At 32.0% G+C, this 14,036-nt stretch overlaps 1 protein-coding gene across 1 annotated transcript in view; it reads right to left on the reverse strand.

The window, feature by feature from the left end:
* Nucleotides 1–1,410: 1,410 nt before the first annotated feature.
* The window catches only part of LOC119635151 (protein turtle homolog A), a 109,014-nt gene continuing 96,388 nt past the window's right edge, over nucleotides 1,411–14,036 (reverse strand). Inside the window, exons 14-17 of the mRNA XM_038029759.1 lie at nucleotides 6,612–6,735; nucleotides 4,873–5,183; nucleotides 3,276–3,535; nucleotides 1,411–2,419 (exon numbers count right to left, since the gene is read on the reverse strand). Coding sequence (XP_037885687.1) covers nucleotides 2,156–2,419; nucleotides 3,276–3,535; nucleotides 4,873–5,183; nucleotides 6,612–6,735 — 959 coding nt within the window. The 3' untranslated portion in view covers nucleotides 1,411–2,155. The remainder of the gene's footprint in view (nucleotides 2,420–3,275; nucleotides 3,536–4,872; nucleotides 5,184–6,611; nucleotides 6,736–14,036) is intronic.

Genomic DNA, 14,036 nt, shown 5'->3' on the forward strand with positions numbered 1-14,036 from the left:
ATATATTTTACAGGAAGACACGTCAGTCCACCACAAAATCCTGTTAATTTTTTTCGATGTCGTTTTTTATAATTCTGTGATTAACATAATAATTTTTAGTTAACAAATTGTTGAACAAAAAAGAAAAAATATTATTATTATTATTATTATTATTATTATAAATTTAGCCAGAGAATAAAAATTCTAAGACTAAAGTCTTAAAGCACTAGCATCTAGGGCCATCGGCTTTTTATTACAAATTCTACCGCACTTTGAGGTTTGAACCCACGACTATTGAGTTACTAGTCGAGACTCTTGCCTACTCGGCCACTCAGGCGGATAAAGAAAAAATAATAATATATTTAACTGACCCATAGGATATAGAAATTCTTTCAAGAAGGTATTTTATCATATTCTATCAGTAAAATGGAATAGTAAATCGTATCTGCAAAATATTCGTATAGCAAAAGGTATTTTTCCTAGTTATGTAATTTCATTTCAAGAGATGTAAATATAGAAAGATTTGATTTTCAAAATTTTGTAATACAACTGAATATATCTCAATAAAAATATATATGCATAAATGGAAAAATTCCAATTTTTTTTAATGTGTTTATAATGGCAAACGGGCCTGGCCCGCTTTTATTGCCAATTTCCTATTTATTGTATGTAAAAAAAAAAAAAACCCGAAAATATCTGCAGAAAATGTTAACTGAATTTAAATTTTTTTCTCATGCATTTGTCAATCACTTTTCACTTTTTTATTTTTGAATATATAATCAAAATTTCTGATAACTTTAATATTCAAGTCAATATTAATTAGTTGATGGCTTCTGCCCTTTATGCATAAGAATTGCAATAATTTTTGCTTTTTTTTTTTTTGTAATAAAAAAGTAAATTAAAATAGATTTTAAAACGAATTTTTGTTGATTGATTGATTGATTGATATAAAATAATCATTTTCATTAATTTTGTGCAATAGATATGTTTTTCTACCTGTTATGTAATTTTTGATGAATTTGAGCAGAAATAATTTTACGCGTTAAATAATTTTGTACTATTTGGCATATACTAGATATTCGAATTGATATGATTTGTTTTCACAATTAATAAAAAAAAAACAAAAAAAAAAAAAAAAGAAACCAATAAATAGATAAAAATAAAAATTAATTAGTTTTGAATATGTAAGTAAAAAGGAAAAGAAAAAAACAAATGAATTTAATAAAATTCATGCTAACATATACACAAACACACACACACACACACACACACAGACGTAAGGGTTATTTACATTGCACATATAGTATATCTTTGTGATTTTAATTATGCTAATGATTCACACTCGTTCTTGAACGCATTGCAAAAAGAAAAAAAAAAAAAAATACATTTTTTCTTTTTCGTTTTAATTAGTTACAAATTAATTTAAGTTTAGTACTAAAGAAAATTTTTATAAATTTTTTATATCCACCACTTAAAATTTAAGAATGAATACAAACTACTAGGGTCAACTTCCAAGTTATATTTCTGGCAGTGTTATCAAAGTATAAGAGACTCGCAACAGGTCGCATCGGAAATCGTTTAAGAGCTGACATGTTACATGTAGTAGTGTGGTATATTTTTTCAACGAAATATATCCATATTCAGAAGCCCGCCATGAAGTAAGAATAGTTCAGTCGGTCAGTCATTCTAGTGAATCTTCCGTAAAACGTCGGCCTGAAAACGTACGACTATTATTTGTTTCGCATACTGAAAAGCAGGCTTAAATAATTCTTGGTTTAATTTCGAAACCTTTTTGCTACAATTGTTGCGAAAATTTCGATATCCGATGATTACGTTTTGAACTCAAAATTTTAAATATTTCCCAACAAAAATGTATTCCTTTACTTTTGTAGTGGTGGTGGTGGTGGTGGCTCTTAAATATTTTTGTATTAAATCTAAATACCACAATAGATGCAATTTCAGGATTTTATATAATAAATGCATGACAATAAATGATGGCGAGATTGTCATTAGTAACCTCCAACATTATCACCGTCTTAAATAACAACAACAATGTATTATAAATTTGCACGTATAAAATACGTTAAAATAGCATACATACATACATACATACATACATACATATTTATATACAATAATTGCTTGCTTAGTTAGTTAGTTGTAAAGAGAAAGAAGTTTATATGCAACTTTCCTGTATACGATTTGAGGTGGTTACTACTTCCGGCCGAAATCGGTATTCACTTAGCGAAGATGTTACCGATGGATTATTAGGACTAAGTAAACTCACCTCCATAGGCTGTGTGGTGGGATGATGATAAGATGATAATGAAGACGATGTCGTTGGTGTAGTACTATATGGTAATCCAGCGACAGCAGCACCACCAGCACCCAATGGCGGGCTACATGTAGTGATACCTTTTTTATTTAAAGTCGCATAGCTCTGTAGAAAAATGCAAAAGACACACACAGAGAGAGAGAGAGAGAGAGAGAGAGAGAGAGAGAGAGAAAGAGATAATAAAAAATGAAACAGAAAATTTAGTTAAGATTAATGACATTGACCGGAAAGCAAAAGGCATACGAAACGAAAAACGTTTGCTTTATGCTTTCTTGTATTGTAGTATTGTGCTGTATTGTGTGTTGTGTGTAGTGTCATTTCTTAAATGTTTTAGGGACATTTTAATCAAAACTAGTAAGTACATAAAGCTGAAAGCAAACATTAGAAAACAAAAAAAAAAAAAAAAAACAATGTTCAACGCATATAAAATATGCAAAGAAATACGTATTTAGGTAGCGTCTTGTTTGTTGTGTTTAAAGCCTTTGCTTTTTTTTCTCTATTTTCCATGGCTGAGTATGTATGTAACCATAACCGTACATGCATTTATGCATAACTTTGTGTTTATATCCATGTGTATATATGTATATATATATATATATATATATATGTGTGTGTAGGTATATGCGAGTGCAGAAAAATGTGGTTTTTTAATTCCCTTCGGCTTCTCTATGCAAAGCAAATGAAATATGGCCATGAGCTTAAAACAAATGTATTTTTTTTCATTTTTTTTTTCATTTTTTTTTTTCCTTTTTACTGAACAAACTAATGCACAAACAATGCAGTAACACAATGCCAGTAATATGTCTTGTTTGTTTTTCCTTTGTTACGCTAGTTCGCTGGTTTAAACGATTTGTTATTATAGTTGCCGCACATGCATGCACAAGTAAACTTAATTTAAAATACGTTTCTATTTATGTATGTCTGCGTATGTATAATTGTGAAAATTCAATTGTTTGCTTACAATTTGTTTACTCGGCCTAAATGTATAGTGCAGTACTTCATTACCGATGCCAACGCCACCGTTATTACTTTTTATAGAGCCGAAACTGGAAAAACCATCTACACTGCTTAATGTTGAGCCATTGGTAACACCAATAACACTCCCACTGCCCAATGTAGTATCGGTGCCATCGGTATTTGTACAATAATCGCGTTGTAATAATCGCGCTGATGGACTACGAAATATAGGTGATGCCATCATAGGCTTTAAAGGACGTTTCTCTGAAAGATTGAATAGATTGTTAATTAAACAAAACGAAATAAATTGCGTTCAGTTTCTCTACACTAACTAACACATTTGCCGAATTAGTTTGCTTAATACAAAATATTTTCGCCCTTAAACTATAACTATAATGTTTAATAAGGAAATTATTATGAATTTTTATTCATTTATTTATTTATTTATTTTTTTGTTTTTTTATCACAAATTGTTTTATGTGTGTGTGCTCCGATCAGGACAGAAAATTAAAAATAAAAGAAATGTAAGACTAAATTTCGGATATTGCTTACATTTGTCGAGACAGTGATAGTTGCGTTTGCGATCTATGAAAAGAAACAGTGATATTACCCTTACACCTGATAAGCAGATAGACGACAAACGGCTATAAATCGATTAAAAAGAGGCATTACACTAAGTATCCAATCGTGCTTAGATAGGCCCAATTAATAGATTGATTAAATGTTATTTTGAAAGTACAATTTATAGGGCGCCTATAACAGATAACAGAAGAAGAATGGCTCGTCATCGTCGTCCTTTACACTCGTATGGACGTCTAATGAAGGGTAAGGCCTATAAGCTAAAAAGGTCTATAATCCATTTTTTTCATTATCGTAAAGATTTAAAAAATTGATTTCAAAACCCCCTTTTGGGTGTTTTTGGGTGACATTACAATCATAAAAAGCGGATAAATATTTTCCATACATGTTGTGCCTAATAATTGATATTTAAAAAAATGCGAAACAGTAGTCTGCAGGTTCGTTCGTCCCTTTGTCACCGAAATGCATTTAGTCAAAGTTAATTTTTAGTTAATTTACATTTAAATATAATCCCTTTAATTATAATCATTAGTAAAGAAAAAAAAATGTGGTCATTAAATCATTCATTACAGCATCTCTTAGCAAGGAAAATGAACAAGAAATGAACGTAAGAAAATCGTCCCCAGGGGAGATTAAATTCCAAAACGTATATAATTCTGATAAAGATTTTAAAAAAGTTTGCTAACAAACATGTGGTAGTTAATGACTCGAAGTCGAAACAATCTTGAAAGTGTTTTGGAAATCGATATTTGGCGAACAGGATGCAAATCACATTCTATGCGTACAGGCAAGTATTGTCATCGATTTACTATCACGTGTACGGGTGAAAAAGGGTCTCGGATTTCCCATCCCCACCTACGGTTAACAGTAGTGCTTATCCAATAGATTTTTTATTTGTTTTTCACATCACTTCGATACTGTCACACTTTCTACCATACTTCTCTGTGACTCTATTCAAAATTCGGCAAAGAAGAAAATCAATTTTTTCTATTTCTATTCTTAAACTTTATAAAATTACTTACCATATTGATTAGGTATAACATCGGGATCAGTATCATCATTTTCGGCAGGCTCCGCCATCATTTGTGGCGATAAACGATTATGACTGTGCGTTGTTGACCTCAGTGTACTGGTATCTGGTACAACGGCTGATGTAGGTGAGGATGCATTTTGTATTTTATTATCCACATTTGGCTGCAAAAGGCTATGATGTGCCTGGTGATTACTTTGCTCGTAATGGTTGTGATGACGATTAGGTTGTAACGGATCCAACTGACAATCAGCGGGTATAGATAATTGCGTATGTTTCGTCGGTTTTAAATTATCTGTTTGCCTGAAAAGTGACAAAAGCAAGCTGTGTTGTCAAATCTAAGCAAATTTTTTTTTTTGGACTAAAAGCAATATATGCCCGCAGCATTGTTGAAACGAAACTCAAGGCAAATGTAAATTTCCCCGCGAACGCATACGATTTGCTGTTTAGCTATAATTATTAACATTTACTAGCACTTTTAATTACCCAGTCAATGAACATATTGTAGGTAACATGTAACAATGTGAACTTCGCAATGCTTCTAAGGATATTGTAATCTTTTGTTTTAGTCCATTTTTTTTTTTTTTTTAAATTGATTTCTTTGCATTATGTGGTTAAACCTGTTCAAACGCATCTATCAGATGTTGAGTTGAAAACTATTTAAAAAATTCCTCTGGTCAATTACGATAGCCTTTAATTAAATTTTCTGTCTTCTACTTAATACCAATTGTTTGCAATGCCACTGCACCACCACTTGTGGTGCAGGATATATTAAATTTGTGCGCACATAGGCAAGTGGCAGTAGATCTTAAGATAAATCAATCATTAAATTATTTTTTGAATTAATTAAAACTTTTCTGCGCATTTATCTTTCCGCCTGTCTGTCTGTCTGCCTGTCTGCCTGACTATCCGATGTTTATGTAATTTTTTTCACATAATTTACGACATATCTAGGCGCAAAGGATAAAAAATTTATCGAAAATCAAGTCAATGACTTAAACGATCATGTTTTAAAAAACTTATGGATGGAATGGAAAAAAGGCGGAGTTTTCTAAATTTTTCGACAACAATCACTTCGTTATTATCTAAGATATTTCATAAGTCGGGCTTGCTCGTCCCTGCTGTTTTCATGTCTTTTCTAATGTTTCTATATATTGGTTTGTGTGCTTGCACACATTGTTCCCTTCCCTTGAGGGTGTGTTCCTCTTCGCGCAGTAAACAAATTTCTTTAAATATAACGTAATGCAGGTTTTCCTTTACGCCTGCGTCACGTTCATACAAGGCGGAAATACTTAAAGCACAACAGTCTAACGTTTTGACACAATTTGATCATATCGGGGCGTCTGTCTGTTCTGTCCTAGAGAGCAATTTCAACTTTTCATTGGTAATTACTGGAAAAAGGTGTGCTGTACTTATTCGAACTCTCCCGGTAAGGTAGATTCTAAATAATATGAATAATTTTTTTTTTTTGATTGAAATTATATACATAGCATGTCGAATACAAGCACATGATACCTAATCTAAACTAACCAAGGACTAGCCACACTGGAGGCTCTTAAGTCTTAAATACTCGTATGATACGGTTCTATTGATTTTCAGTTTAGTTAATAAAGGCTTGGAAGGAACAGACTTTCTTCGCGTCAGATCTAAGCTTTCCTTAATTTAATTACCTTAAATATTCTTTTAAAATATCAAAATTTGAATTACTTAAGGAAATAATATTTTACTTACCTATTCGAAAATCTTCTATAGATGGCTGCCAATATTATACAAGAGACGGCAAAAAGTAAAGCACAAAATAAAGTTAGACCAGCTAAGAATGGAGAGAGGGGTACGGTAAGACCATTGGAAGCACCTGAAATAATTAATAATATTAAATTTACAATAATTTCCGTACATAAGCACGCATCTACTTCAGATAACGTAATAAACATTCGCTGTAAAGGTAAAGGCAGCAATCCTTGAAAATTTTTATGTCGAGAAAGTATTTTCACGCCATGATGTTTTTGTTGTTCTCAACGAAAGAAATATAATTTTAAATTTTCCCACATGTTTTAGGTTGCGATCACCACCGTCTTTTTAATCATTATTTTGTCGCGTGTATAGAGAATAACCTCTCAGGGTATTTGGGATTTTTTTTTACCGATCTGACTTCTGAAAACCTCTCTCATTAAGACGAAGAATTTTGAATTTCCAGCAATCGCGGAGAATTACAGAGATTTTCCTTGACCTGATTCTAAAAAATTTCTCGCAAGTTGTACACATTTTGTGGGTAAAGCTGCATTTAGGCAGAAAATGAAACAAGTATAAGTTGAGGAGAAAGAGTAACTAGAGACAAGCTGAGAAATATAAAGTAAGATGACTCACAAAGCGACGAAATAACAGAAAGAGAGACTGAAAGGTGTGAAAAGGAGAGAGCGATGTAGAGTGATAGGGTAAAGCGTATAAAAGGATTAGCAAGGAAAATTTGGGACAAAAATGAAAAGAAAAGCGATAGAGAGAAATGTAAAATAACTAGAAACGTTACAGTCGAAGAACGTCGACTAGTATATGCGCTGCACTACCGTCGTCTAATACGGTTATTCGACAGACAGTTATCAGAAGGGTAAAATGGCTTAGATCCATTTAGAAAATGATTCCGCAGCGATCTATATAATAAAAGATGGGTCTTTCTGGTTGCTATACACATCCACCTGTAACACGAGTGGTGTAGAATATACAAACCGAAATAACTAAGTTTGATGCGAGATAAATCGGGGAAAAAAGTAAGTGAACAAAATCGAGAAATAATTTCCACTAATCAAAGTAAATGTTTTGATCTTATATCTTATTTACCGAGAAATTTATTGATTTGAAAATAATTTCGGTTAACAAAATATCTCGAAATTTTCAAAAAAAAAAATATTGAATCTATGTTTCGAATGAACTATGCGAGTCAAATTACGTCGTCATACTACAATTAAACAACTCTCGTAATATGCAACCAGTAAACCAAAATTACATAATTACTCGCCACAAAACACCATAGGAATCTTCGATTGCCCAAAAAGGTTAAAGATTAAAAAGAAGAAGAAAAAATTGCGTTTTGAATGTGAGTTATAATGATTCGTAATGCTTGACTTTAAATAATGCTGCTGTGCATGATTCAAAAATCATTCTTGATCTTGATAGTTAGTAAATATTCTTCTGTTTAGGAGCAAATTAAAAGCAAGTTTTTTTTTTGTTCGCAAATTTAAATTTATTTTCCGAACGCTGACACCTGTTGATTTATGATGCATTGGATACTGCAACGTTTATCACCACGTATTTCTTTTTGCAGGCCCATCTTTTTCTTGTTTTAAGGAAAGAAAGTAGAAAAGTATGCCGAAAACGGTCATGTCAATGCGGGCAAAATTTTAACACTTCATACCTTGTCACTCAATCTAGAAACGTGCTCGTTATCAAAAGTTAAATGTAATAATAAAAAAAATAAAAAAAAAAAAAAAAAATTTGAAAACTTGATAACATTGACAATATTCCATCTAAACAATCACAGCGCCAACGATGTGTAAACAGTGCAAAATAATTTCCACCAACTATGATAAGAGGAAAGACCAGTTTCTGGCATCAAAGAGGACATCATTTTAAATTAAGTAAATTGTACGAGAAAAAAAATAGCAAAAAGAAGCAAATAAGAAAATTAAATGCAGTTTAGAACGAATCTTTTATGCGCATTACTACCGTTTAGCCCCCTAAAAAAACCAAGAGAAGTAAAAGAACAAAATTTCAGGCACTTTTATATGGAACGGGCGCAGCTGATTTTTTCTATTTTCAAAATAAAAGTTTTTAGCATGTGGGCGTTGTAGGCGTGCCCTTTGAACAGTTTAGATCAAATCGAAATTCTTTTGCGAATTGGAATGAGAGAATGTTTACCACAGATACTATACAGTCACGCAGACGGACAACCGGGCAGATGAATAGGTGGACATAGGTGGTTTAGCTGTATACTAAATTTTAAACTGGTCAAGAATTTGTACACTTTATGTGCTTTTTGAAGCTTGTTTCTGCGCGTTGAAAAAAATAATTCAATTTTGATACACTCTAATATTGGGTAGGCGTGGTCAATTTTTTCCATTTTTATGCACAAATGCTATAGTTTATGACTAAGTGAGTAAAAAACCAATTTTTCATTCCCATCGAAAAACAGAAACATTCTCAATTTACGTGGTGCTGTAGGCTTGTCGTTCGACCACTTTGCTTCATTTTCAATACCAACCAGTGTGTAAGAACTTCCACAGTTTTTGCCAAATTTGAAGACGATAGCTTCATTTTTGCGACCAGTAGCATGTTTAAAAAAGATGTTACAGGGACGGACGGACGGACGGACGGACGTACATATTTAAATCGACTTAGAATTTGATGCTCATCAAGAATATATACACTTTGTGGGATCCGAAATGCTTTCTGGTAGGCGCTGCATACGTGTTGACAAAATGAATATACCTATGGATGATGGGTATAAAAATCAAAGAAAAGGATGAAAATTTGTGCAAATTTATGCGCGATTTGCAATGAATAGAAAGACGTATAAAATGAAGCTACAGCCGAATGCTTGTTTCTCGAAACTTGTTAATAAATTTGAAAATTTTCAAATAAAGTTTCGATCGCAGTTCAAGTTATATAAAAGGCAAGGGATTTTTAGTGTGTACAAAAAAAAAAAAAAAAAAAAAAAACAAAGAACAGAGAAAGGATAACGAAAATCTACAGACCAAAAATGCGAAGAAAACTTAATTGCATTTGTGCCAAAAAACAACAACAAAACGGAACGAAAAACCGGAAATAAAAAAACAGCGACTTTTGCTAACAGTCTTAATGCGAACTTCAACTGAATGCTCTGTTAAGTAAATAGCACAAAATCTATTAGAACAATCTTTGTCCAGTGAACAATGCAATGAACAACAGAGCAACATCAACAACAACACCAACAACAACAACAATAATAATAATAACAATAACAACAACAACAACAGGAAAAATTATAACAGAAGCAGAAAATGTTTAAAGAAAAAGTTTTTTTTTTTTTTTTTTTTTGCGCATAAACACGTACGTAAACTGAAAGTGCACATCAGCATAAATATTTATTCAAGTGCATGGGAAAATGGCGTTTGCTCGCTTCCAGGACAAAGTTTACGAAAAACAACGAAAAAGAACTAACTAACAATAACCTTAAGACAACACGAACGAAAAAGCTGTAAAACTCAAAACTTGTATACACTAGTATTCATCGGATGTATGAAAAAATTCATCTATAAAGTATCGAGCCTCTTTTTTTTTGTTTTTTTAGTAAATGGCCAACAACTTCGGACACTTTTGCACGTGGTCAGTAGTAGTGCTTCAATTTCCAAAAAAAAACGGTGCATAATTTGATGATTTGATTTTGAACGAATCAAGATATGTATATCAAGTCATTTATTTTCCTCAAGATATATTAAAGAAAATAGCCAACCAAAAGCTGCTTTTGCTTTGGAAATGATCATTTTCAGCAAACTTCGCGAAGAAAGATCGAGTATTAAAAGGCTAGGAAGAAGAAGATTAAAAGCCTTTTAAAAAGTTCACCAGATGACCAGGGGACCTGTTGGGCAAGCGAAGAAGAAGGTTATTCAAGAAGAATACAATTTGAATAGACAATCAATTTTTATATAAGCTATGAAAGACTTCTGATGAAAGTTCTGATCTCGTTGATTTTTTGACATGGGCATGGGGTAATTGTATTGGGGTCATCATTTTGCCACGGACGGAACGGAGAGAATAACAATCGGTCAGTGGAATGTAATGTAATGTAAAATGCATCGCGTTCTCTCTCTCTCTCTCTCTCTCTCCTGTCATAATATTATGTGTAAAAACCTGCTGCCCGGTTATTCGCTCCACAATATAGATTTTTTCATTAATAAAAGCTTGAAAAGGAGGCCGACTTATATGCGTACATACCTGGTTATAATTGTGCACTGTACCATTTATAGAAACGGCCGGTTCCAGAAAGTAGCTTTAATTTAAAAAAAAACTTATCTTTTTGGATCTCTGTTATGGACCCTAGCCATGCTCGACAAGTAATGTCTAAAAAAGATCGTAGCCTAAACACAAAACAAATTTGGAAATCTGCACTGCAAGTTTGCTGTTCTCGACCAACAAAAATCCTAAGACTGAAATTATGCATGCCGGGCAATTATCTCATTTGTATCTGCAAGCTAAAGAGGAGAAAATAAAATACACGAGCGCTACACATCTCAGTTCAATTATCCCTCAGATATTGAGAAAACATTCTAAGAAGATTTTTATGTACCATGCCAACTAAAACGAAGGGAGGAACTTGATAGATAACCATAAGTGAGCTTTAGGAGAACTTTTCGGAAATCCTACTTTACAATCAATTGAAAGAAAAATGTTAGCAATTTATGAAAACAAAAGAAAAAACAAAAAAACCAAGAAAGGAAAGAAAAATAATGCATGTGTGTGTGTGTGTGTGTGTGTGTGTTTTCACTCTATTATTTTCTAGTAATATGTTAATTTCGACTTTGCATTGAAACGCTCGATATTTTTCAAAGATCTTATATAAGAAAATTTTGTTTTTGTTAATGAAAGTATTACGAAATAAATTGAAACTGAAGTGGAAAATTTTGTGAAAGGTATATTTACGCAAGGGCTCTAAACTGATACTTAAATACCTTACTATACAAGTGCATATAAAACAATGTTGATATATAAGTAAAGAGTTCCAGATATACAATGTTTTGTGTGCATTGTATGATACCGTCTACACGTATGAATTGTAGCATCAGGAATTCAAGAAACTTTCATTCAACTGTAAGAATAAAGTATTGTGGAATGTACGTATATTCCTTCAAACATATATATAAGCATACATATACATACATAGCTTTGCATATATATATATACAAGTATATATATATATATATACATCTATATATATCAATATATATGTATATGCATATGCATATATATGTACGTGCTCTAGCGGAAACGAGCTTAATACATTATAAGATCAAGTTAATGGTAAGGATAGAGGAACCAGTGCGCATACACACTTCAGTTTTGTTCTTTTTCTGTCACTTTTGTATTGTTAAATGTATTAAATTTTCACTTTGAAATATATTTTGATTTAAATTTTGCGGGAAGCTACTTTTATTGCTAAATGCTTGTGAAAAATCACTTAATAGAATTCGAAAAGATCGTATTGTATGAGAGCTTGAGAAAAATTCTCAGTTAAGACCAAGAACCAATAAAATGCATTCAAAATTCAACTGGCAACGGTAAATACATGCTTAACAATATCCGTTTACTGATGCACATCATACAAACGCACATCTATATATATATATATATATATATATATACATATGTATATACCGCATTTAAATATTTGCCTGGAAGCATCCTCTTAAATATATACATTCATATGTTAAGAGCAATCTCATACCATTGCTGGCTGATGTGGCGCACCGATACGCTTACGTATGGATGCTCGTATACGTGCACCTTAGAGCGGATGTGACTAAAATGAAACTATCAATAAAAATTGCATTATGCAAAACAGGATATTGACTTCTTTTTTTTACTTTTATTTTTATTTATTTATTTATTTTTATTTATTTTTTGCTCTTTGTTTTTATGCTTCCGCTGTTCGTAAAGCAACTACCGTAGTGTGGATAGCTATGCATATACCTCTATATTCATTATGTTCATAAGAACATAAACAGACATATATATATATATATATATATATAAAAGAATATATACACACACATCTACCATTATGTTTCTGTATGTGTTTACCTTATCATATATGCGCGTATAAACCCGTATTTGTTGCTCTATAATATTATATATACATTGAGATTTTATGCTGTTGTTTTCCCCCCACATATTGTCGATGGTACCTTTCTTTAACAATGTCGGTAAATGTTGTCACTACATTGTCGCAAAATATGCACCAAATTTGTTTTCCCACAAGACATGCAGCGAGCACAAGTGAAAACATCAAACACGTATACAGACGACGCAAGAACGTTATCTACTGAAACGTTCAAAAATTTCATGAATTTTTTATGTTTACACAAATTGTGAAATATAAGAATATTCTCGCGTTTATTATCGTTGCATTTGTGCGTGCTTGAGCGACTTTATATTTTTTAACATTCAATATTACATACACGTACACACAAAAACATATAATGAAAACAACAAAACATCCTACAATCAATTCGTTTGCTTAACATTTGTAACAAGTTTCGCTTACATTAAATATAAGCGTTTCCCTTAATGATATAACATATTAAAGATTAATTTTAATAAATTTGAAATTCTTCTATAAATTTGCAATCAAAGCATCGTAACGAATGTCTTTTTTTCAGATTTTCGTTGCTTAGTAATTGACGAGTTACACGCACGACGATTAAACACTAGTTGTTCGCTAATATCAATGAGTTTGGTTAAACAATTATTCATTTCTCGCTCTTTTCACAGCGACAGCTCTTTTAAAAAAAAAAAACTCATTCTCTTCTTGCTTCTTGAGTAAAACAAATTGTATGAGTTCCAAAGTGTATCGAATTAGGGTTTCGTGAGTACACCAAATTAAGGGTTTCCTGAGTACATCGAATTAGGGTTTCTTGAGTACGTCAAATTAAGGGGTTCTTGAGTAAATCAAACCCTGTAGGGAATCTATTTGTTTACCACAAGTTTTATGTTGAACTTTAGTTTAACGCTTTCTAAACTATGCCATTTTACCTCTTTAACTGCACAAATGCGTTCGTATTACGTATTATTGTTATCAAAGGTGCTGTGAAAAACCATGGCAGGAAATCATTTATTCGACTAAAATTTGTTCTTCGATATCTGCATCTATTGTCAAAAGTTTACCTGCTAAAAATCAAGTAATATGAGTCCTAAAAAAAATATAGAAAAATTTATTGGATATTTTAATCCATTTTATTTCTGAGAGGAACATTTCTAATACCCTTGATGCGGAGAAAGGAGAATAAATATTTTTAATATTTACATGCTAACAAGTGGTCGCTCATTTACTTCTCCCTTAATTTGCCAGAATTCGAAGTTCGCTCATTTACTTCTCCCTTAATTTGCCAGAATTCGAAGTTCGCTCAT

Source organism: Glossina fuscipes, unplaced genomic scaffold (assembly GCF_014805625.2).
Source record: "Glossina fuscipes isolate IAEA_lab_2018 unplaced genomic scaffold, Yale_Gfus_2 3, whole genome shotgun sequence".
In the NCBI taxonomy this organism is placed as follows: Eukaryota; Metazoa; Arthropoda; class Insecta; order Diptera; family Glossinidae; genus Glossina; species Glossina fuscipes.